The following is a 25,915-nucleotide window of genomic DNA, read 5'->3' on the forward strand; positions in this document are numbered from 1 at the left end:
GGTTCATGAATTTGCGTTAGGATTCCTTGTGTTGCAGAATTTTAAGAAATAAAATTGCAGAGGTTTAAATTCTACATGTTGAAGTGGGTGGGTCACCACCGGGTAACAGGAAACTTCAAGATAAATAGTATGGCTTCTGGAGAAGGGCCGGGTCGAGTCAGAGTTTCACCAACCTCTCCCCAGAGCAGACGATTAATTTTTGCTTTTAACGCATAACAACCTCCGCCCGGCCTTGCAGCCCGGCAAGCGAGCCAGTGTAAAAACCCTGCCAAGATGCGGGCCGGGCGAGGGCGGGGGCGGGGGCGGGGGCGGCGGAGACGTCGGCGGCGCGAGGGCCCCAGCGGTAGGAGAAACCTCGGCTGGAACAGCCCGGCCCAGACCCGTCCCTGTCCTCATGGGGGAACGTGGGGACGGCTCCTCTCGAAGCGCCTCTGTGCGCTGAGTCCGCGGCGCCAAGAGTGAAGTGTTTTCTCTAGAAACGATTTCTCCCGAACCCCCTAGCCGGAGGAAGGGGATTAAAAGTGACAAAGAAAGGGGGTGGGCTCTGGAGAGACCTCGGGGGTGGGGGGTGTGGAGCGGCGCTCCCGAGGAGGGGCTCAGCGATACGAGCGCAGCCCCCGCAGCGCGCTGGAGTGCTTGAGGCCCGCGGGTGGGGGACGCGGTCCCAAGCGCGGGGGTCGGCGGGGCGGGGGGAAGGGCGCCCCGGCCTCCCACCTCCGTGGCGGCGCCCGGGAAAGGGCGGGCCCCGGCGGAAGGCCGTCTGCAGGGGCGGGCCGTGCGGTCGGGGTCCCGCGGCCGCCCGCGCCCTGGGGAGGAGGCGGCGGGGGCGTGGGGCCGCGGCCGTGCGCTCCGCCCCGCGCGGGGAGCGGGCCGCGCCTCCCCCTGCCGCATGTGCGCGGTGTTGTGTGCCCGGCCCTGCTCCTCCTCCTCCCCTCCCCTCGCCGCCGTCCCCTCCCCCCAGCGGCCCCGAGTGAGCGCGAGCGCCACACAGCCCCGGGCCGCCGCCGTCCAGCGCGCCGAGACGCCGAACAGGTGGCCGGAGGCTGCGGGCGCCGCAGCTGGGAGAGGCGAGGCGAGCTCCGGGCCAGGCGAGGGCGGCCGGGCCGGGCCGGGCATGCTATCCGAGCGGCCCCCCGGCGCCGCCGCTTGCCCGCGCCCCTAGCCTCCCGCGCGCCCGTGCAGCGGCCCCGCCGCGCCCAGCGTCCAGCCGCCCCTGCCCGGGGCCGCTCCGGCCGCGGTCCGCGAGGGGCGCGGGCCGGCCCGCGACAGCGGCGGCATGAAAGTGACCGTGTGCTTCGGGAGGACCCGGGTGGTCGTGCCGTGCGGAGACGGCCACATGAAAGTTTTCAGCCTCATCCAGCAAGCGGTGACCCGCTACCGGAAGGCCATCGCCAAGGTGAGGGGCCGGGGGCGCACGGGGCTCGAGGGGTGGGGGCGGGAGAAGGGGGGAGGAGGAGAGGGAGGAGGAAGAGGAGGAGGGGGAAGGCGCCGGGATCAATATGGCGCTTCCTGGAAAGGGGAGGAGGGAGACGGAGGGGAGGCGGGGAAAGGGAAAGTGCGGCGGCCGGGCCCGGCCTCGCGGGCGCCCCCCGCCCCGGGCTGCGGGCGGCAAAGTTCTCCGCGCGGGCCGGGCGGGTGGGGCGGGCGCAGCCCCGGGTGAGCGCGCGGGACCCCGCGGCTCCTCCCGGGCTGCGCGCCGCCTGCCTCTCCCTCGGGGCTCCGGCCGCGGGGCGGGCGTCGGCCACAGGCGCCCCTTAGGAGCCTGTCCTAAGAGCCGATCCCGAACCCAGCCCTCCGGGGCGCGGGCGAAGCCTGGCCGGACGCCTCTCCCCAGTCTGCGGGCGGTTGAAATCCAGCCTCAGGCTTTTCCCCGTTCCCAGGCCCCGCGGCAAAGGCTGGAGAAAAGGAACTTTTTTTGGTTGGAGGAGAGTTTAATTATTCCCCACACGGCGGAGAGCGGCTGCATGTGTGCTCCAACACTGCCTTCGTCCGGGCGGGGAAAGAGCCGAAGCCACGAGCCCTTTCGTCTCCCGGTCGCGCGCGGTCAGGGCCGGCGCGGCGCGGTTTGGGGGCAGATGGTGGGGGAGAGTCGCCGGCAGCCCGGAGAGGGACACGCGCTTCCATGGGCTCGCGGACATTGGTTGGGCACGGAATCTCGGTGTTGAGGGGCTCCCGTGCAGGACTCCTTTACAAGGCACAACCCTGAAATCAGTCACCGAATTAAAAGTTTTCCTGCGAGGACCTCAGCGTTTACCCACCTGGAACTAGTTCCATATGGTGCCGGGGCTACGGAGCTAGGGCCTGATTTCGGAGTGGAGTAGATTTCCCTTTTTCTTCGTGGAGTGATAACATTGTCTCCACTTAACTGCATTCCTCTACAATGTGTCAGAAGTGAAAAGGCATTTTGTTAAATTGTTTTATCGGCTGTGTTTGACAACAGCCTACGCCTCCGAAGTTTCTGTCAAGCACCTGAGGATATTTCCTTTGCTGTAGAGTAACGTTTGGTGGAATGCATGTTCACTTAAAAAATTTCTCATTTGTTTCCGGTAGTGGAGTGACCTAGCTCCTGTGGGCTTTGGGGCGGCAGGCGAGGGGCCGGTGGCTTTGCCAGCCTGAGTGTATACAGGGTGCGCCCTCCAGTTCTCTCTGAAATTAAGGGAGAAAAACTTTTTACACCGTTGTTTGGTTTTTAGCATATGTTGGAAAGAATAGGGTAACTTTGGCCTTTTGAAGATCATTCGGGGAACGTTTAGGAACCTGACATAAAGAGGGAAGATGTTGTCTATATTTAACAGCTCTAAAATGTTCCTTACAGTTGGTTTAACTGTTATTGAAAATCAAATAAAATTAATGGAAATTGGGCACCCGTTTATCTTGCAGTGCTGACAAGGGGAAACATAACTCTCTAAACCTACATTTAGCATTTTAAAAGATTGTTTATAAGTGGTAGTTTATGATCTAAATGTTCTAAATCAATAATCAGGTTGCTTATGCACTTTGGAGACCGAAATAAGTTGTGAAAGGAAAGAGAAATACAATAATATAACCTAGGCAGTGTGTCTGTGTTACTGAATAGGGAGGACATTTCCTTTCATTTTACTAATTTTACTTGGTTAAAATTAGTTGTGTTTCACTATGCACACCGTAGACATTGGTCGAAAAGCCTGTTTGGGAGATAAAAATGTAGTTGTTTGATTGATCCAGTCCTTCATTCCTTCTGCAGAAATTCTGAAGCATTTACTTGTTCAAGGCATTGTTCTGGGTGCTGGACATCCAGGCAGCCCACTGGCTGCTTTGTGGAAGTTGGGAGTGTAAGAGTCTAGGACGAGAGGCTCCGAGGTCCTTCAAGTGAAGGAGGCGGTGTTGTGGACTATCATGCTGTGGTGCAGGGAGAAGGGAATGTGTCTGGGATGTTGGGTAGATGTAACTGAGGGGTCTTAGTGATACATCTGGACCTTGTTTTTAAATATTAGCGGTAGTTGTTTCAGAGTGACCTGGGAACATGGAAAAGAGAATGGAGTTTTCTTAAGAGAGTCTGGGGAGGTATGCCTAAGAGAAGGGGTGTATGAGCTCAGTTTTTAGAGGGTAAGTGTGAGATGACCAGGTGGAGATGGAAGGAAGGGTGATTCTCAGGGTGATGGTAGGATGGGAGCTGGATGTAAATGAGAAGGAGGAGGAGTCAGAGATGAGTCAGGGTGTTCTAAAATTATTTAAAGCCTCTTTCAGTGCAATTCACAGTTCAGTGGGTGAATTTTAAGATGGACTTTGTAGTACACAGAGTTTAATCATTGGATCACAAGACTGTTGACTCTTAGATGTTGCAAGAGCCTGAGTGTCTTCCAGGTTCATTGGTGTTTTTTCTTCTTAAATTGTTAGGTAATGGTTAAGATTAAACTTTAGTCTTTCTTCTCTTTTCTCCCACCTTATTTAAGGTGATTATGAAGCTAACACATATTAACACTTGCTTTAACTCTTTTCTTTTTTATCTCTTATTGTTTAATAGGACAAGGTAAATTTTGTATGAAGAATTGGGTAGCTGGCTAGCTCTGGAGTGGTGTTTAAGTTGCTAGGTGACATGTGGCTTGACACAGACTCCCATCTGGTGGGGAAAAATGTGGAAAGATCATGTTTATGGCTTTGTATAAAAGTCAACTAAGTTTCCCTCCCACCGCCAACCCCCCCCCCAAAAAAAAACAAAGGAAAAGGGAAAGAAAGATCCCAAGTCACTAAGGCTTTCTTTGGAATAAGCATTTTGTAGTGTGATGGGGCTATTATATTTGGCATTATATTTGAGCTCTTTTCAGGTTAAACAAATCAATTTTTTCTGGACAGTCGAGTGGTGTGATTTAATACCAGAAATGTCCTCCATAAGCAGATATTTAAAGGCTTACACTTAGTCATAGCATTTTTTTTCCTCTAGTGAAAAAATGTTTTTCTGCTTATGATCACTGATGGGTGAAAATGTTTTGGCTGTCCCATCTCCACCCACCCATCCTCACCCAGACCCTGCTTAAGGAGGGTGTTCTGCTAGACATCGAGAATTATGTTGCAGGAACTATTTTTGGGTGCTTCGAATCGGAAGAGTGCTGTATATGTGTCTGTTCGTTCTTCTCGTGCCTGCAGCCTGACTCATCCTTGAGTCCTGATGGACACAGGGTGCAGAGCACCAACTGCAGTGACTTTTTACTGTAGTGCCCTTGGTTTCTGAGGTTTTCTTTGCTGGCCACTCTTGAATTTTGAGTGAATCAAGTCTGGCCCTGGAGGCTTCCCATTTTTCCTGCTGTACATCATAAATCTGGTTAGGAGAAAGATAAGAAAATCTTTGTGTTAGTTCAAAAACATGTTGATATTTTGGAGGGCTGCTGTGTACAAAACGTTATGCTCTATGGGGAAATGTAAGATGAAATTCTTGTGCTCGAGAAGAATATAATCTAGGAGACCAGATGAGTACATAAAATAGTAATAGTAGGTGGGAGCATTAATTGGCAACAGGGTGGTACAGACAGTAATTGCTTCTGGATTTCAGAGGTGTGAGTGGTTATTATGGCATTGGGTTGGGAGGGGGATCTTGTTTGGTCCTAGAGTTGGTATTGGGCTTAGCCCTATGAGAGGGCAGTGCTTCCTAAGTGGATGGTGGAGTGATCTCAGAAAGCACCTGCCTGGCTAAGATGTCCTGGTTCTGAAGGCCTGCAGTGGGGTCCAGGCACGAGACTCTGGAGAGCATCTGCTGCTATCCTAAGAGGTGGGAGGGAGGGGATTGTGTGAACACAGGTGATTCAGGCTTTTGGGGCTAGTTTGGCTCCTGTGGAGCACTCATGCCAGATAGTGGGTCAGGATCAGGAGGAGGATTGTGAATTCCAGGGCATGACACTGGGACTTTGTACAGTTGGTCAGTACCGGAAGGAGTAGGGTATTTGGGCAGGGCAGCAATATGGAGTAATGGTCCTCTGGGAGGATATCTGGAACAGCTGTTTGGATGGGATCTGCCTTCAGTCTAAAATGCTGCTGAATGCTGAGTAAGGAATAGAAGGGTAAAGGAGAGGGGGTGTTGCCAGAACCTCTTAACTCACTGCTTTCCCCCATAGCCCTCTTCTCTTGGGGGGTGGTGGGAGCTTTGGATTGGGTTTGGAGACCTAGGTTGATGTATTATTGGAAATACTGTTTTTTATTACCATTAAACCTTGGGCAAACTAACCCTACAGAAACGCATTTCCCTATGTCTAAAGTGGGTTCCTCCCTTGCAGGGTTAATGTGAGTACTGAACAGATGATGAATGTGAAACTCTTCAGTGCTGGAGCTGAATCACTAATGTTTTACTCACCAGTTTTACTTGCTGGGAAACTTTCCCAAGTATCCTATTATTCCTGTTTGGTTTTTTCTTCTTAAGAAGGTAGTGTGTAATTTAATTAAAGAATAGGTAAAAATGTTAATGTTTGCCTAAGCGGCGCTGCAATCAAGAGCAAAGTGTGCACGCGTGTGTGTGCCTGTGCATACGTGTGTGAATGTAAATGCTGCCAATATTGGCTTTACTCTAGATTGATTATCTGAGCTTCTGGCCTTTGGGCCACTGCGTTTGTCCCTGAAGCATGGAGACCTGAGTTGTTTAATAGTGATTTGTTATTAAAACAAACAAACTTGAGTTTACAGACAGTAACTTTTGAAAATGTGCTTTTCTATTTTTGGAGGCGGAGGACTGTTGATTACTAAAAACATATAAGTCTTTGTTTTTATGAAAAATCTTAACAGTTGATGTGAGATCTTCTTGCAAATACATCTATAACTGTTACACATTTACAAGCTTATTGAAACTTTTAGGAAAAGAGTGATATTGTAGAGTTTGAATGACAATAGAGGCAAGCATAAAAATAGTGAAATGGAATAAATGTTGTTTTATTAACATTTTCTGTCTTCCCTCTCAAAAGTGAAAAAGAAATGCAATGTGTCTGAAAGGCTGATCTTTCTAAATGCAAATCTCACTGTACTCTTCTGTGTAAGTGCCTCTGCACCTGCTTTCCCCAGAGGCCAGGTCCTGCCACCTCAGCATAGCCTGTCCCTCAATGGGCTCCCCCATCCCATAATCCACCCACTTGGACTTGCTCGCACTTTCCTGCCTCTGCTCTGGTGTTGTCTGTTTCTTCTGTCTCGAACGTTTGCTTCCTCTACATCCGCTTCTACGCCTGCTCGTCTGTTGAGACTCATCTCAGACCAGCCATCTTTGGAAGGCTAGCCCTGCATCTCAGGCTGTTTGAGGCTCTCCACTTTGTGATTCTTCTGGGGCCTTAGCTCCTGTACTGACCTGGATGAATGAGTGTTACTGTGCGGTACTTAGTGTGTTTACCTACAGAACACAACTGAGATCCTCCAGGGAAATGCTTGGGGACAGTGGCCCAGCCTTAGTCTTACTTGTATAGTCAACATCTGCTGCAAAGGAATCTTACAGGTTCAGTAAATAAAAAGTTGAGAATAAACACAACACGCACATTATTACATAAAAAGTATACTTTTACTTGGAAGACTGTATAACCAGCACTTTAGGGTTTGGTGTGTTTGGCATATTGGTACAAACAGATTATAATTGACAGATTTAGTGTGATTTGGAGTATCTGGAAGTTATTCTTTTGTGTTAGCTCTTTTGAAGGAGTTCAGTCTGTTTTCAGACCAAGCAGAGGGATAGTCATAGGGTTTGCATTGGGCCTGGTTCAAGGCAGGTGGCCAGAGCAGTGTGGGAATCTGGCCCTGAAACATACCTATGTTGGGTCTCACGCCTCTAATTCTGTCAGTTGGGATCCTTGGGTAAATGCCAGCAGTAAATAGAAATGTTTAGGATCTGAGATTCACAGAGAGAGTCTGGCTGACGTGAAGTGCCTTCTTGGCTCATGGTGAACCTGGATGAGTTGGTCACAGAGGTAATATTTAGTCTCACTTGTACCACTAACCCGTGGATCCTCCATCTGTCATGGGAGGTTTTTACCTCCCTGTAGAACTGGATGCAGCTTAGTGATGTTGGACACATAATAGATGTTTGGAGCCTTATGCATTTTTTTCAAGGATGGAAAGAAATGTGTAAAACTGGTCCAGGGAGGTGATTTCCACAGTCCATTTTCCACAGGGTAAAATGATTGGTTCAGCCCACAAAGTGTGCTTTCCTCCTACGTGGCCACTCATACAACACGCCTAGCAAAGACCAAGGTCAGTGGCAGTAGAGAGAGGTAGGGGATCAGTAAATTTATATAATTTTACCAATTTTTGATATCTTTTCTGTTTTACATGGAAAATAGAGAAAGCTTTTGAAAAATGCAGAGTTGTGTGAACATGGTAGAAAGGTGATTTTTGTTTATTAGTCATTTGTTTTATCTTATTTAAGATTTTTTTCACTTGGAAGAAGTATGTACAAATGACTTTTTTTCATAGCTTTGTGTCTTCTTGTGTCTGGCTTGCCATCTTTAGGTGGTTTACGACATTAAATAATACTTTTGCTTATCTTTTTCTTCTATCCGCTGATCCTGGAACTTAGAAATAAAATTGAAATCTCCTTATCCAAATGACTTGAAGTATCAATTTAATTTTTTCTCTTAGAAATAGGCTACAAAATATACATACAATAGAAATAAAAACATGTCCACCCAAAAATCATGTACATGAGTCTTCATAACAGCATTATCTATAACAGCCCCCAAATGGAAACAACCCACATGTCCAACCAACAGAACAAAATGTGGCTTATCCATACATTAGAATATTACGCAGCCATAAGAGTGAATGCAATACTGACTCATGCTGCAACATGGATGAACCTTGCAAACATCGTGCTAGGTGAAAGGAAGCCAGTCACAGAAGCCCATGTATTATATGACTCCGTATATACAAAATGACCAGAATAGGCACATCTATAGGTAGAAAAGTAGAGTAGTGGTTGTTGAGGGCTGGTGTTGGGAGTAATGGAGAGTGGCTGCTAGTGGGTTTGCCTTGGGGATAATGAGAATGATCTAAATATAGATAGTAGTGGTGATTGTATGACTCTATGAATATTGTAAAAATCTTTGAGTTGTACAGTTTAAATGGGTGAATTTTATGGTTTGTGATTCTGTCTCAGTAAAGATGTTAAAAAATAGACTACATAAGTCACTATGAACAAAGCTCACTTTTTAGGTATTTTATAATTCTGAGAGTCCCATAAAACATGTATTACTGTGTCAGAGATGCTCAGAAATCTCAAGTGAAAACTGGCTATTTTTAGGAGTTTTCCATACAATGTGTAAACGTACTTTCTTGGGCCTCTCACTCTGTCCTGTTGCTGTCCAGTAAGCTGTTCACTGCGGAGCCTCCGAGTCCCCTGGACTCTCGTTTTATTAATCTCTCTCCTTCCTTACAGGCTTCCCCAACAGTTCTCCTGTTCTCCTTCGGCCAGAGATTCCTTCCCCTCTAGCTCACCAGCTGCCTTTGCTGCATGAAGGTTGATTAGGAGGTTCCAAAGATGTCTATAGTGAAAGAGCTTTTCCAGTTTTTGATTTTGATCCTTAGTCATTTTGAGCTTTAACAAATCTCACAAGCTTGTGAGGCTCAGTTTTCCCATCTTCATCTTCCCATATTCAGAAATTCTGGGCTGGGCTCCTATTGCCGGTCCCCAGAGCTAGAGACGCTTCTACCTAATCTGTATGTTCGTTATGGTGCTCATGGAACCATGAGGTATGAGTGATGTGCAATGGCTTTTCAGAGGAGCAGACAGGGTGCCGAATCTCTTACTCACCCACCCTCCCTGTGAAAATATTTTGCTTCCCTTACTTTGAAATGATGGGGCTTGACCCCTAGGTCAAACACATGCTGTTGGAAGTGAGGATATATTTTGCCTGGAGTGTCCTTCAGAATTCCTTACCATCTCAAGAGAAGTGTCTTTTAGGATAAATTACATGCTCAGAAGTGACTTAATGACACTATCCCTTTTTGTGAAGTATAACTAAGTATATGGCAGTGCCTGATACTAAATGTGGGATATGTGTATACACATACATACACATATATAGTCTCGAAGTTGTTATTTTTATGGTAGTATAAATTTAAGTGGTTTTAGACATGACAGGTCAATATTTTTTCCCCTTTTGATTATCTTTAATATTCAGACTCTGACTTTTTTCTTTTGAACTTAGTCATTTTTTTCTGGTGTATGGTTTTTCTTGTTTTTGTTATTTGTATCACATCTCTTTAGAGTAGAAAACTAACCTATATTATAGTGTTTATATTTTTAAAAAAGCCTGTTTGAGATATTCTACAATAAAAATAAAAAATTCATACAATAAAAATTCCTTCTCTAGCACTTCAGAAAAAAATTTGCTGCATATCTCAAAAACCTAATATTACTAAATACTAAAAATATGTTGTATTAACAGATTAAAAATATAAAGAGGGTAGTATCATTTTCATGTAGATGGCTGATATGAGACTGAGTTTTTTTCTTTTTTTAAATTTTATTTAATTTTCAATTTTTTATTTTTTTGACAGAGAGACACAGCAAGAGAGGGAACACAAGCTGGGTGAGTGGGAGAGGGAGAAGCAGGCTTCCCGCAGAGCAGGGAGCCCAACACGGGGCTCAATCCCAGGACCCTGGGATCATGACCTGAGCCGAAGGCAGACGCCTAACTGACTGAGCCACCCCGGCGCCCCTTTTTTTCTGTTTCTTTAAAGTATACAATAAATATTGGAAAATTTTTTCTCTTTTAATTTTCTGAGTCCAATATTAAATCTAGAATTAAAAAATAAACTATTTTCCAGGGAACAAACTTTCTTCTACCACAAAGGCATTTAAGATGCATAATTTATAATTCTGAAACCCATTGTGCAAAGTCATATGTGAATAATAGTTAGCTGGGTTCCTGCCCAGCAGGGTTATACTCTAAACTGAAATTTCTTATTACAGCCAGCAGCACCTGCAGAAGAGGGAGGTAAAATGTACAGGATATTGGTTCCTGATGTACCACCACACAGGATATGACTAATCACTGAATCCATTAAAGTTGAACGTAGGATTTGGTACTTTTACCACTTTGTTAGAGATCTGGAAAAAACCCTTCAAGCAAATCAAGAGGATCTATTAGTGAAAGTACATCATTTGGATTGATAACTGCTTAAATAACTACATCTGGCAGATGGTGGTATTTGAGCATTTGTATTGTCTGAGAACTATGAAGGGAGTATATTTTAAATTTTGAAGGCACATACTGTCATGAATTTTTTTTTTTCAAGGAAACTTGGAAAGCTAATAAAACCCTGAACTTTCTATGGTGGGGTCAGTTTTATCTTTTGTATTTTATGATCCACTTTTTAAAACACAGATGTTTGCAAAAACACAGTTGGCTGAAGGTGGAAAGTTTGGTTATGGATGTTTTTTCTCCTAGGAGGCAGGCATATCAGAGTAACACAATCTGGACCAGGATTCAGAAGAACAGATTGCAGATTATGTCATTTGTGTGTTTGAGAGCAAGAAGGGTAACCCCTGTAAGCCCAGGATCCTTGGCTTCTAGTGACACCTACTTCATGGGATTGTTGTTAGGGTTCGAAGAGAGAAAGTAAAAAAAACATCGTCAGGGTAAAATGGAGTAGATGTTAGGTGCACTCTTTTTTATTTTTGCAGAGTGGTTGCCGGTGATTAAGTCTCACTTGAATCAACTCTTCTAAATTGTTTCTTCTCATCCTCAGTAGAACTGCAGTGGATGTGGGAAATTGAATTTGTGGTAAAACTGTTCTTCTTAAAAAAAAACATGGAAGCCTTTTTCTGCAATTTAAGAAGTTAAATCCCAGTGACACTGATTTAGATTTTTCCACGATGTCCACAGTGGAATAGCTTTTCCAGTTTTTGGTTTTGGTTCCAGTAGTTTTGAACTTTGGCAAGTCCCCCAAGCTCTATGAGCCTCAGTTTTCCTATCTGTAATTTGGGAATGCTATCTTTTGGTTTCAGGAATGAACATTAAGGGACTTAATGTAGATAATGCTTCTTCATATAACAGACTCTTAGTATTAGATCTTTTTCTTTCTCTTCACGTTTTACACATACATTAGGCAAAATTTTAATGGCTGATTCATAAAGTGAAGTTGATTTTTATTTGATCTGTGATACCAAACTGTCATTTTTCAGGATGATTTGTTAAAGCGTCGCTTTTCCCTTCTAAAGTACTATAGAAATTCCAGTATTAGTATCTACTAGTGAATCTGTTGGAAATAGAGGAAAGCAAATGTTCTGATCACCTAGTGGTTAAAGCTGATTCTTTCCAGATCAAGGAGAAATATGTTTGTCCAGCTATCTTAGCCTGTGTCACCCTTTACTTACTTGCTTTTACTATTAGCCCTTGTTACTTTCTGAAATTGTAGCTACCATTCTGCCGGAACAGAGGAAATTATGTAAAATTTCTTTGCTGTATTTTAAAAGACTTTGGTTATACATTTTCCATTTAAAAATATCTTTTGAAACTTGGAAAGACTAAAACTAAGAAACTATAAATAGTATTTATACTTGTAAAATACGGAAATGTTTTTAAAAACTTAAGCATTTATTGACTAGTAGTAGTTCTGAGAATACCTTGGAGTTCAAAGAGATGATCTGAGTTGTAAAATAAAATGGGGAAGCTGACATTTTTGTGACCTCTGTAATCCTTTATTATATAGGCCTCTATAATTCATGTACCCATGCTACTTCTTTACTCTTCTCTGGATCTTAAGAAGGTGACTTTGGGGAGCTAAATCAGCAATAAATGAACATAGAACATCTTTTGCTTAGGTAGGTAGGTGGAAGGATTGACAGATTGATGCAACTTTTAATGCTTTCGTTCAGCTAAAGGCACCCAGTGCCAATCACCTGAAGACTTCACCCAAGAGTTGACCTATTTATCATACTAAATAGGGAGTGGTGTCTTGAAGACTTGCTAGGTTCTGGGCGTGGCAGTGTTGCTATGTCTGACTTGCCAGGTTGTCAGCAATGGACTGTCTTCCTATTCAAGAGGATCACCTCCTCTGATCTTTCCACACTACGGTATTGAAGGTTATTTTTCCCTGTTTGAGGACCTTAAAAGTCTTATTAAAATAATGTTTCTCCCTCTCTCCGTATGTGTTTAGGACGGTTGCTAGGTAGTGATTAAAATAGTAAAACTTTATCTCCTTGTGCAGTGTTCATATTTTGGCTTTGATCCCTTCCAGTGTTTGTTTGTAAACATTGTTTCACATGAGTGCATTTGAAATTGAAAGCTTTTGTTTCATACACAACATGAAAAGAGATGTGGCCGCTTGGGCGATTGGAATTTCTCTCTCTCTCTTCCCTTCACAACTTCCTGAGTTTTTGTGCTCTGCTAATGGAAGTGTTGAACAGTACTTTCAAAAACTTTCCAGAATAACTTTCCAGTTTTATAACAGAACTGTAGTGAAACAAGCTCTGGAGTATTTATTTATTCTTTGTTCCCAATTTATTGAGCTATAATTGACAGATAACATAGTAACATTTAAAGTGTACAATGTGATGATTTGATATACATTGTGAAGAGCTTCCATTTAGTTAATACATTGCATCCATCACCTCACATATTTACCTTCCCCCCCCTTTGGTAAGAACTTTTCACTTCTATTCTCTTGGGGAGTTTGAGACAGCTCGTAGTCTGTTTTGAAAGGTGGATGGTGTGCTTCAGATCGTTAAGCTGAAGCAGAAGAGCTTTTGGTCCTCGGCTGTTTTTCCTACCTATGAGGAGGGAAGCTGCTTTTTGTATAGATTTCAGGGGAGTGGTATTTTCAGCTTAGTCTTTGCTTTTGGTGTTATTAAGCTTTTTAGGTCAGCACTGATGATCGAAAGCTCTTACACAAGATGTGCTTGTATTGAGGCATTATTTACTTGCGTATCAGGTTGGGTAGATGTTGAGAAAGTACCTTTAACTGTGATACCTATCACGTTTTCTCAGCCCCAAGTCATTGAGGAGTTTCAGAGGGGTAGGAGGAGAATCAGGATACAGTGGTATCAAGAAATAGTGGTGGTTATACCATTATCAACAGTAATGGTTAGCATTTATGGGGCATTTTGTGTATCAGGCCCTAAATGCTGGGCTCAGTGGCTTTGTGTGTATATGTTAATCCAGTAGAGTTGGGGGAGGTATTGATGCAATCCCAAATTTACAGGTAAGGACACTTGGGCTAAAAAGGATAAGAAAGTTGCAAAAGGTTGCACATCTGATGCATGATGGCTTGGCCTTCTTAGGCGGACCCCTCTGACTACAAAGCCTGCACTGTGAATGACTACACCATGACAGACTGCTGTGGCCCTTGCATTTTAGGGTGTTGCAATTCCATAAGAGTAAATAATGCCCACAGGCACACTTTGAAAGCCAGTAGTGGATTCCTTTTATACACTTTTATCCTCTGCTTCTTAGAATATTCTCATGGACCCTTTCCCATTCCCACACCAGAGTGCCAAGGGTGGCCTGGCTGATACTGGCAAGTATGTCCTTCTGGTCTGAAGCCTCAGTATCTTGAACATGAGTCAGAGGCTTTGTTTGACCATGGATCAGTTTTATTATATTCAACAAGGCTCCTTATGTCCTATGTTTTTAAATTCTTTCCATATTACTGGAAGTAGGGAAAGGTGGACAGATGACCAAGCTTTTTTTTTTTTTAAGTTTTTCTTTTAATTTCACTTAGTTAACATACAGTGTTACGTTAGTTTCAGGTGTACGATATAGTGATTCAGCACTTCCGTACATCACCTGGTGCTTGTTGTGACAAGCGCACTCCTTCGCCCCCATCATCTAATTCACTCGTCCCCCCACCCCCTCCCTCCCCTCTGGTAACAGTCACTTTGTTCTCTATAATTAAGAGTCTGTTTCTTGTTTCTTGATGTCTCTCTTTTTTCTGTGTTTTGTTTCTTAAATTCCACATATGAGTGAAATCATATGGTTATTTGTCTTTCTCTGACTTATTTCAGTGAACCATATACACTCTAGCTCCATCCATGTTGTTGCAAATGGCAAGATTTCATTCTTTTTTATGGTTGAAGTAATATTCCATTGTGTACATAGACCAGATCTTTATCCATTAATCAATGGACACTTGGGCTGTTTCCATAATTTGGCTATTGTAAATAATGCTGCTATAAACATAGGGGTGCATGTATCCCTTTAAATTAGTGTTTTTGTATTCTTTGGGTAAATACCCAGTAGTGCAATTACTGGATTGGAGAGTAGTTCTATTTTTCGGTGTTTGAGGAACCTCCATACTGTTTTTCAGAGTGGCTGCACCAGTTTTCATTCCCACCAGCAGTGCACAAGGGTTCCTTTTGCTCCAGATCCTCTCCAACACCTGTTATTTCTTGTGTTGTTGATTTTAGCCATTCTGACAGGTGTGACGTGATATCTCATTGTAGTTTTGATTTTCTTTTTTTTTATTATGTTATGTTAATCACCATTTGTATTTCTCTGATGATTAGTGATGTTGAGCATCTTCTCATGTGTTGTTGGCCATCTGGATGTCTTCTTGGGAAAAATGTCTCTTAATGTCTTCTGTGCATTTTTAATTGGATTATTTGTTTTCTGGGTGTCGAATTGTGTAAGTTCTTTATATGTTTTGGATACTAATCCTTTATTGTATATGTCATTTGCAAATATCTTCACCCATTTTATAGGTTACCTTTTAGTTTTGTTGATTATTTCCTTTGCTCTGCAGAAGCCTTTTATTTTGATGTGGTCCCAGTAGTTTATTTTTGCTTTTAGTTCCCATGACTCAGGACACATGTCTAGAGAGAAGTTCCTATGGCTGATGTCAAAGAAGTTACTGCCTGTGTTCTCTTCCAGGATTTCATAAAAACCCTAAGTTTTAGGGGTCACATTTAGTCTTTAATCCATTGTGAGTTTGTTTTTGTATATGGTGTAAGAGAATGGTCCAGTTTCATTCTTTTTCATGTAGCCATCCAGTTTTCCCAACACCATTTGTTGAAGAGGCTGTCTTTTTTCCATTGGATAGTCTTTCCTGCTTTGTTGAAGATTAGTTGGCCAACTAAAAGGGTTTTCTATTCTATCCCATTGCTCTGTGTCCATTTTTGTGCCAGTACCATACTGTTTTGATTACTACAGCTTTGTAATATAACTTGAAGTTCGGAATTGTGATCCCTCCCAAGCTGCCATTCTTCACGCAGATTTTGCCAGCCTTCCTTTGGACTGCTTGTGCTGTTGGGTTGGGCTCACGTAACCACTCCTCTGGAGGCCATTTCAGTTCTTCCCCAGTGCCCCTGCTGTGCTGTGCATTTAGCAAGCTGCAAGCTGAGAGCCTAGCACTGTGCTTACAGTGTTTGTGGCATGACTGGTGAGAGGTGATCACAACAGGAAGTAATTTCCTCAGGGGTGCTTTCAGAGCTGCAAAGTGCAGTTCTTTGTAGTATTTAAAACGTTGCCTTCAAATATACTATAGCTGTAAGAACTTGGTAGTACTGAATTTTATAGCCCTGACAGCAATGCCTATGTAAGAATTTTTTATCTTATTCAGTGTCAAATAACACCTAACCATATAACACCAACCCTAAGTTGGTTAGTAAAAATATGTTGTTTGAAAATTAATAGATAATTTAGATATTGTTGCATAACCAACTACCCAGAACTCAGTGGCATAAATCAGTGGTGTAACTATTTAATTATATCTTGTGATTTTGTGGGTTAAGAATTTGGACAGGGCTCAGCAGAGTGATTCTTCTCTATTTGGGGTTATGTGGGGCTATTCAGCTGGCAGGTGTCTTGGTCTGAAGGGTCCTAGATGGCTCCATTCACATGTGTGGTGCTTGGCCAGGGTGGCTGGAAGCTTGGGCTCAGCTGCCTCTCAGTACGGCAGCAAGAGCAGGATACAGTGTGAGGGATTGTGCACATGCTCCCAAGAACACTGTATGTATTTGAGTGTTTGTGACCCTGAGGGATTTGTGTGGCTCCTGGATTTATAAGTTGCTGTAGGCAAATTTTCAATCCCAGTCTAAAAGTGTATGAGCCCTCTCTTTCCCAAACCTCCCTCCCATGCCCCTCAGCCCTTCTTTTGATATAAAGATCATTTTCATACTCATTGAAGCCAGTATTTCTCCATGTTTATTCCACGGCATGTTAATAAACAGTATGTGGGAAAAAGAAGAAAACAAGAGCACCTACACATAGCATCTCTAGCATGGGGGTCTCAGGGTGGTTGGACTTATGCTGTGGTTCGGGGCTCCTACAGAGGCAGGAAGAGGGCACTCTTAAGACGTAGGCCTAGAAGCCAGCACAGTGTCATTAACCCCTCTCTTCCATGCACCAAGTGGCCTGGATTCCAGGGGCGAGGGCATCCACTCCACTTATGAATGCAAGGAGGTCAACTCTTAATTTGAGTTGTGGCCATCTTTGTTCTGCTATAGGAATGTGTGAATGCAGTGCGTGCGTGCGTGTGTGTGTGTGTGTTGCATGTAACATTAAACATTTGGTCTTTTTATTGTTTTATGTCATGTTTTAAAATTGTCCTATTCTCGGCCTGGGCACTGGTCATAAAATGTATATCCTGAACTTTTGAAGCTGACAAACCTAAGAAGAGTTTGTGTTCATAACTCATGAGTTCAAAGATCAGACAGCTTTCCCAGGCTACTCAGTAGAAAGAGATAATGGTAATAACACCTTGAGTTTATGTGGCATCTTCTCTGAGAGGTTCAAAGTGTTTGTACCACTCATGATTCCTTTATTGGCATGTCCTCTGAGTAAATAAGCCATAGTACCCCTCAGGCTCATACACAGAGGAAGAAATGAAGTAGTTTCATCAGTCTGCTAGTGAACAGTGTTCAGAAGCCTGTCTTCTGCAGATCCACGTACTGATTAGAACTTGAGTATGAGTTTACCTTCCTTAAATGTGATTCTGGAAAATGGTGGAGATTGACTTTTGTACTTTGGCAATGTTTTAAATTATATACCATTTGCCAAAGAAGTGCCATGTTTAAAGGAGAGCTAGTTATTTTTCTAATGTGTTTTGTTTTGGTAGAAGCTTATGGGTATTGTATCATAGGGATGTTTCACTTTAATGTATTATTAAATTCTACATGCTCAGCAAAGAGACAGAGTGGAAAAGGTAAGGCAGTTAGAGGGTCGTCCCCTTAGTGAATATGTGGTGTGGCCTGACGTGTGACATTGGAGGTGAGAAAACCTGTATCCACCTGTATCCACCCCCCCTACATGCCCCGTTGTGGGAGCACCTCCTAGTGCCTGTGCTTATGAGTTTTTAAGGATAATTTAATTGTTTGTTAACTTTACTTTATCCCTGCCATTTAGAACCTAAACTTTGAGTAAGATGGAACTCCATTGTAATGCTCTAAATGTGATATTGCTTACATTCGTTCAGGTTTGCTTAAAATGAAACACTTTACATTTAATTGGTGTGCATTAGGTTTTGGGAAGAAACGGCTCTTCGGCCACAATTTGTATCAGCTGGCTCCTGGTTCTCGAACATCTACCCCATGTGAAATGACCTACCCTACGTATTTCGAGCAGTGGGAACTTCATCACGGCACTCTCTAGTACAGACAAGTCCATGGGTTCTGCATGGCTTTGCAAGTAAAATTCAAATTTGTCAGCCTGAAAACAGACCCCAGCCTGTTTTTTCCCCTCTATCTCCCTGCACCCCTCTTCATTCTGCCCCGATTTCCCCAGGGTTGTGTCGAGTTTCCCGATTCCTTTGATGATGTACACGTCCCCTGGCCTGGGATTCTCTTCCTCCTCCTCCCTCTCACCTTGGTCCTTCCATTCTTTCTTCACTGCCGCCGGCGCTATGCTCTTTTGCACCGAAAGCTTAAGAGGCTTCCTGTTACTGTCAGGACAGGATCCCTGCTCCCCCTTGGGTGGCATTCGGGGCTGTCTGACTGGCCCTGGCCTTCCTTCCCTCTGGGCACCGCGTGCATGGCCTGGGGCCACGCTGGCCCGCTGCCATAGCCCTGCCCCAAATGGTGCCTTCCCCTACTCCCCACCCACAGCCCAGAGAGATTCAAAATTCGATAAGTCAGGTTAAAAGGGATACAAGGAATCATTATCTGAACATGTGCTTTTTGAAAGGAGCTTACCCCAGTAATTTCTACTGTGTTATTACGTGTTTTATGACTTGTAAATAATTAAAAGTAGATGAGCTTTCAAGAGAAAATAAGCAGATACCATTGGGAGGGATTTCTTCAATGTTTCTCTTCAGTGTGGTGCTCTTTCTAGCTGCCTGTCTCCAGTGCAGGATCCATAGTGCTCTCTGCCTTACGCTGCTGACGATGGTGGCTTGACACTCTGGATTTACTGTGCTCACATGTCACCATGAAGCTTATGGGTGGATACACACATTCCAGGTGGTGGATGGCTTGTCCATAAAGTGGATAAAAGAGGGTGAAATGTATCCTTTGTGGAAAAATGGGGGTCCTTGAAGACTGCAGGGCAACCATGACTAATGCTGTAGTTAATTAAGAAATCCTCCTTTGGCTGTGTGGGGCCAAAAGCTTTTTTTTTTTTTATCTTTTATAATTAAGTCTGAATGAATATTAAGGTGTGTTTCTTTGCATTAGCTGTACCGTGAGGAGTGGCATCTCTGAGAACGTGGATAATGGCAGAACAGGTGCTGCTATGTTAATGAAGACAGTTTTGAATTGAGTTAGCAAAGTGAACTGGTGGCTTGAACGGGGTATTTGAAATACTGTCATCGCTTACCTTCTGTCTCAGAATTGGGAAGACCCTTTGGCCTCCATTCTGTTGTCGCAGATCTTCCTAGCACCAGCATCACGCAAAGGAAGAGATCCATGCAGAGTGTGTGGGGGCAAATGTGCCTTCTGCAGGGACTGGCCCCATCCATCCTGGAGGCATCCGGAGAGGGCAGGGAAAGTTAGACGAAGCTGTCAAAGCAGGAAGCACAAGAGCAAGTCCACATGCAGCCCAAGGATGGCCTCTTAAGAGTTCCCAGGCCCTTGACCGAGGAGGTGCCAGGGGGCTCACTGGTGTGAAGTGGTGCTGGCCTTTCTCACCTCCCATGGTCCCTCATTCTTGTCTCTTCCCAACAAGGTGGAAGCAGTCCTTATGAAGAACTAACTTGTCCTTTAAATGAGAGTATAGCATTGGCTTGGACCACAGTTGCCTGAGGGGAAGTGCTGGCCCTGGGCTCGTGTGCGAAGGGCAGGGCTGGGGCCACTGGGGCACTCTGACGACTCTGAGGGTGTCATGCTGGGTGGCACCAGATTTGGGAGTTCTGCAAGGCCTGGTCTGGCGGTTGCCAGCAGGCTTGATTGGCCCCCCAGACTTCGCTTAGGGTGGTCTGAGCCGGCTGTGGCCTCCTGCAGGCCGATGCTCTGTGGTGACAGGTACAGCCTTCCGCACTTCTCAGAGTGGCCTAGAACATGAGAACATGGGAATGCCTGCCTGGCCAGAGCAGGTCCTATAATGTTCTTACAGAAAAAATACAAATTTGGTTTTCCTAACTGAATAGAGGAAGAAGCACTTTAAAATAGAGTTAGTCTCTCACTTTTGTTTCTTCCGGTGGACTTCTCTTATATTTTATGATGGTCTGAGATTATCAACCAAAGTGTGTGTGTCCATGTATGTGTCCTCTGAGTGTGTGCTCGTGTGTATGTATGTATGGATGTGTCTGTGTTCCAGACATCTGCATGTATGAGCATCCATCTGTGTGTGTGTGTGTGTGTGTGCACGTGGGAGGCTGGGATGGAAGGGCTTTTTGTAACTGTTTGAATTTTCTTGTATAAGAAAATGATTTTCTTATATAATTCCATGAATTAAAGAAATGCAGTCAGTTTTTATATGGTTCAGTAAATCTTTTAAAAATCTATCTTGCCTTTCATTGCTTGAATATTTAGGAAAAAATTTTTTCATCTTTTTCTTTTTTTTTTTTTTGGTGTTACCTCAGCTATAACTTGAATTTTCCTGCTTCATTTTAAAGAGGATACTCACTATCTACCCCCTTTCCCCTCGTTTTCTTATAACCACTGTATTGCATGAATGCTGGCTCTTCAGCGGGACTGGCTATGAGAGAAGTCAGTGCTCCAGTGGGGTGGGGAGTAAATCAGGGCAATGAAGAGCTTGCTCCCCTTATCATGGGGGAGGGCAAGGGCTCTAAGTTTCCATTATCTGTTACTTTAAACTAATCTCTCGTGGGCTGTTCTGTGCTGTTGCCAGCAAAATAATCTCCCCCTTGGTTATGTATCAGCATCATTACTGTGCATGCATCCTTGGGGATCTGACTGATGGGTAAATGAGTGCTGGCAGAGGAAGTGGAAGACAATATGCAAGTGTTTTATTTAGGCAGATACATTCTACAATTTATTTTATTGGATTTTGTCCTTTGAATGAGAACACCACAAGTAATCCTATTACAGTCTGGAAACTGCTTGCTCACACCAGATTACAGGCTTCAGTGTGTGGCTCTTGCCTTTGAAAGCACATAAGTCTTTAATAAATGAGGCAACTTCCAGATTCATCAATAATTAACCAGGAATATGACAAGTTTTATCCCAACCCAAAGCTGCACAGTGTTTCAGACAGTCTGCTCCTGCAGATGAAATCTCTCTGAACTTCATGATTCAGCATCCGGAGCACAGGATCTTCCACAGAGGCATGGGTTTGAGTGAGCAGAATGAACGTTTTCTTGAAAAATGTTAAGCATTAATTGTTTCCAATAAGATAAACACATACTTACAGAGAACTTGGAATGTACAGATGATTGTATAGAAGACTGTGTCAACCATCATTTCACCATCAAGAATAATCTAAAATTTTAGTATTTATTTTCAGTCTTTCTTTTTGTCTGTGTATGTGTAAACACAGATGCTTTTTTTAAACAGTTGAGATCAGGATTCATATATAATTGTTCCTGCTTATTTTACTTGATATATTTGCACTTTCCCATGTCTTTAAAAATTGTCATAATAAATTTAAAGTCTGCATAGTCTTTTTTGGTACAGATATATACATATTTAATTATTTGCCTATTATTGGAAATTTGTTTCCCTATTTTTCACCATACAAAAATAGTATAATAATCTCAGTGCATAAAATTTGGTCCAGAGTTTGGATTATTTAAGTTAGGCATCTGATTATTGGGTGGGAAGTCATGGACATTTTGAAGGCTCTCAGTTTATACATTCTGCCAGTTTGCTCTCCAGAGAAGGTGAGCCAGCATGCCCTTGGCTGCCATGGGAGGTTGCTTCCTGCCTCTTCTGGGGGTACCTCCTGGGTCAGTGTTGTAGCCATGAGTCCCTGGACCCAGGAATGAGGTCTTCAGCCTCATTTGGTTCATCTGTTAGCCAGACTGTAATTCCTGTATCTTCTCTGTGTAGATTGAATGAGAGATAGATATGAAAAGGGCCTGATGTAGAGTTTGGCCCAAGGTAGGCAGTTGGTGCATGGTAGCTGTGGTGGTGAATGATCTTATTATGTCCAGTGTCTGGATTCTTCCACGTTAATGGAGCAGAGTGACTAAGTGGGAGATAAAAGGTAACTACATCCACGTGTTCTGTACTTTCAGGGAGACAGCCCCTCTTGGAATGGGGATTCTACATAGGATAGTTCAAAAACCAGTGTTTAATATTTAAAAAAAAAACCCAAAAAACAAAACTCTTTCCTGAAAGTTTTATGTAGAGTGGAATTCAAAGGTTTCCTAGTGTCTAGATAATTTCCCATCTGTCCACCTGGCCCAGCTCTGTCTTACCAGACCTTGCATGAGTCTGGCCTGTTGGGGGCTTTGTCAGTGCATGTCAGGTGCCTCTTTGCTCTGTGCTTTGGGTGTGGGATGACATTTTCTCACGACTTTTCTGCTAGTCTGACTGGATTATGGCTATGAAGTCTGTCTTTTGCCTGCTTTTAGACATAGATTTCTTTTGCTTCTTTGGTCTTCAAGGATTCCTTCCATTTTTAACGAGACACAGAAATGCTAAGTAACTGCAGCATTGTTCATGTAGCTGCTGAAAAGCTCTGGAACCTTATTCAATCAGTTGTAAAGTACGTCTACTCTTAGCAGTTTCCTTGACAGCTCTTACTTGGCTACTCACCTCTGACTGAGGTAAATAACTTTATCTGCTTATCTTATCAGTCCTTGTCTTTTGTTAAGATTCTGACATTTTGGAATCATTATTATTTTGTCCTTTTCTTTTGTGTCTGGGGCACTTCCCCCCATTATATGTGAGGAATTTGTCCTTGTTATCTATTGTGTTTGGGTTATTCTGTACTTGTTTAGTACTGTTCATATGAACTGGGTTTAACCTTTGTATTCTTGAGGTACACACTAGATTTATTGGGACTTCTTTTAAGTCTCCCAATAATGAGAAAAGCTGTAAAAGACCTAGTAGTTTTTCAATTATTTGACACTGAGCTGGATGTGGTGCTGCTTTTTAGACTAATTGTTTTAGAGAACTTTTTAAAAGCTTTGTAGCTGCGTATACTTGTTTTTGGTGTGTGGTGTCCTTAAAATATTAGTTGCTTTTTCTTTGTCATCTGCATGACATTTTTGGACTTCTAAAAACACACCAATATGTTGGAAAAGCAATATATTGGAAAAGAAAGATACAATCACAAAACTCATTTTTAAGTTTAAAAAAAATGTCTGAAGTAAGCAGTAAGCATCAGAAATGGATACATTTTAAGTGGATCTTTAGAGCTTGGTATTTAAATAGAAACATTAATTGGATCAGTGTGTGGATCTCATACGCTGTTCCTCCGTCATACACTGGCAGGCCTCTCCATTCCTTTCTAATCCCCAGATGTAATGAGATGCCTCTGACTATAGTTACTTTCAATTGCCATTCATAAAATTGTTGGTCAGTCTTCTCAGGTGGCAGTGGTGTTTACAATGCCTTTAAGAATGTCAGAGGACTTCTACCATTACCTAATAGGCAACTTGTCATTTGCCTGTACTGCTGGAAAACTTGTATTTTCACAACCAATGGGTATTGTTTGTTTATTTGGGCTAGTCCAGCATCTAATGCTATGCCATCATTTGGCCACTTTTAGTCAATGATTATGGGTCAGAGCTTTGACCAGAACACAAAATAGTTCACAGAAAGAGTCATGTGGGTTATCCTAAACTTCTACAGGGGTATGGATTTATTTCAAAGTGCAAAACTAAGGAAATAAGGACAAAACTGTTGAAATCATGGATTTAGATTTCTGGGTTTTCAAAAGCATAATTATGTGATACTTGTGCAAGTTTTTGGTGATTGAGGTCATTTGAGATTTGAAGAACCTTTTTTTTTTTTTAAAGATATTATTTATTTATTTGACAGAGAGAGAGACAGTGAGAGAGGGAACACAGGCAGGGGGAGTGAGAGAGGTAGAAGCAGGCTTCCCGCCGAGCAGGACCAGGGCTTGACCAGGGCCTGACCAGGACCCTGGGATCATGACCGGAGCCGAAGGCAGACCCTTAATGACTGAGCCACCCAGGTGCTCTGAAGAACCATTCATATTTAAAAGGATAAAATCATTTGTCATTTGTGTAAGTAAAAATGAAACCTAACATCCCATCCCATAGCTTCACTGTGTGGACTGAAATAAATCTCTGGTGTCTAATGTAACCATTTTCAGCAGTTCTGAGGCAGTGAGGAAACTTAGTTGGTGATTGGATTTCTGGTATCAACTTCTCAAATAGGACATTCAGAAGTAAAGATTGAGATGAATGACTACTAGTAACGTTAGTATTATGACGCATGTAAGAGTGTCTTCATGCCCATGAACAGTTGTGTCCCCACTTTGACAGTGTAGGAGAGTTTAAGATACTTTCCCAAAGTTCTACAAGGTTATATAGAAGAGACAGGAAAAGAAAAGGGAAGAAAATCTTTTAGAAAGTGTATTTGAAAATACCAGGAGAAAGCTTATCTCCACTTAGATTTGCCCTTTTGTTGATATTCCAGATCTTCATTAGGGTAGAGTAAAACATCCTGAAACATGTGGGTCCTTTTTCTCCTCTCATCTCACAAGGGGCTAGATTTTACTTTCTTTAATTTTTACATATTGCTGTTTATTTTGTATGACTTAAATGACTATTACTAACTTTTTAGAATACTTACTTTTAATATTAGAATGATGGTTGTAAAACCAGCAGCTTCATAAACCACTTATGAGATGTGCGTTTTATATATAGTATGCTTCCAAATAGTTACAGGAATGCATTAAATGATTTGGAAACATACTAAGCCAATAATAATATTTGTTTTAGAGTGATAGAGTATGGTGGTTACCCCTCTTTTTGTTTCTAAAGTTTTTATAATGTGATTGGGTATATTTCTGTGATAAAATTAAAACTGCTTAATCTCCTGCTTTTATTTTAAATGTGTTATAGGACTTGTTATCTTAAATAATCACACACACACCCTGACACAATTATTACAAATTAAAATTGAAGTCAGTTAGAAATATTTAAAAGTTTAAATAAATGTACTTTGAGGGACGCCTGAGTGGCTCAGTCAGTTGAGCGTCTGCCTTTGGTTCAGGTCATGATCCCAGGGCCCTGGGATTGAGCCCCGCATCGGGCTCCCTGCTTGGCGGAGAGCCTGCTTCTCCCTCTGCCGATCTGTGCTCTCTCTCTAGCTCTCTGTCAAATAAATAAAAAAATCTTTTTTTTGAAGATTTTATTTATTTGACAGAGACATAGCAAGAGAGAGAGAACACAAGCAGGGGGAGTGGGAGAGGGAGAAGCAGGCTTCCCGCAGAGCAGGGAGCCGGGTGTGGGGCTCGATCCCAGGACCCTGGGATCATGACCTGAGCTGAAGGCAGACGCTTAACGACTGAGCCACCCATGCGCCCCATAAATAAAAAATCTTAAAAAAAACCCCCCAAAACAAAAAAACTCCCCTTGTTTCACTTTGTCCAGGAAACCAAACCTTAATATTAAAATAAATAAATAAATGTACTTTGAAGAGAATATTTAGAAGCAAAAGTTCTGTATGGGAGTTATATCGTTCACTATGTTAAATTTCCAAATTAATGCTTTTTACCTGTTGTCCTTTGGATTAAAATAAATTCAACTTAACGAAATCTTAACTTTTAGCACATTGACAAAGAGGGTATTCTTAAAAATGTTTTAAACTAAATAAGGTTTAAATGCTCACTTTAAGCCCTTCTTGGAATAAAGCTGGCATATAGGGAGAAAAGAAATTAACCTTTGTAAGTTGTTGGTTGAGGGTAAGAACATTTTTTTGGTGGGGAAAATAATTGTTGGTATTGCAAGTCTTCAGATCAGCCAGAAGTGGAGTGGTCAGCTCTTCAGATGTTTTGATGTCATTGTGAGGATTGTGGTTATTTAAACAGAATGGGTGTAGAGCTAATCTTAACATTTTGAGATTATGAAACATGGAGGGATTCTCAGTGAAGATTTTTCTGTGAGTTCCAGGACTGGTTGAACACATGTGGTTCCCTCTGAGGGTGTTGTGGTCTTCCTT

General features: G+C 42.9%; 1 protein-coding gene across 10 annotated transcripts in view; it reads left to right on the forward strand.

Moving 5' to 3' along the window:
- Positions 1 to 1,139: 1,139 nt before the first annotated feature.
- PARD3 (par-3 family cell polarity regulator) overlaps positions 1,140 to 25,915 on the forward strand; it is a 644,288-nt gene continuing 619,512 nt past the window's right edge. For all 10 annotated transcript variants that reach the window (XM_073885517.1, XM_073885521.1, XM_073885518.1 and 7 more), the window contains exon 1: positions 1,140 to 1,396. In XM_073885517.1, coding sequence (XP_073741618.1) covers positions 1,277 to 1,396 — 120 coding nt within the window. In that variant the 5' untranslated portion in view covers positions 1,140 to 1,276. The remainder of the gene's footprint in view (positions 1,397 to 25,915) is intronic.

Source organism: Callorhinus ursinus, unplaced genomic scaffold, assembly GCF_003265705.2.
Source record: "Callorhinus ursinus isolate GAN/ISIS: 27379988/994484 unplaced genomic scaffold, GSC_fseal_2.0 scaffold62, whole genome shotgun sequence".
Taxonomy (NCBI): Eukaryota; Metazoa; Chordata; class Mammalia; order Carnivora; family Otariidae; genus Callorhinus; species Callorhinus ursinus.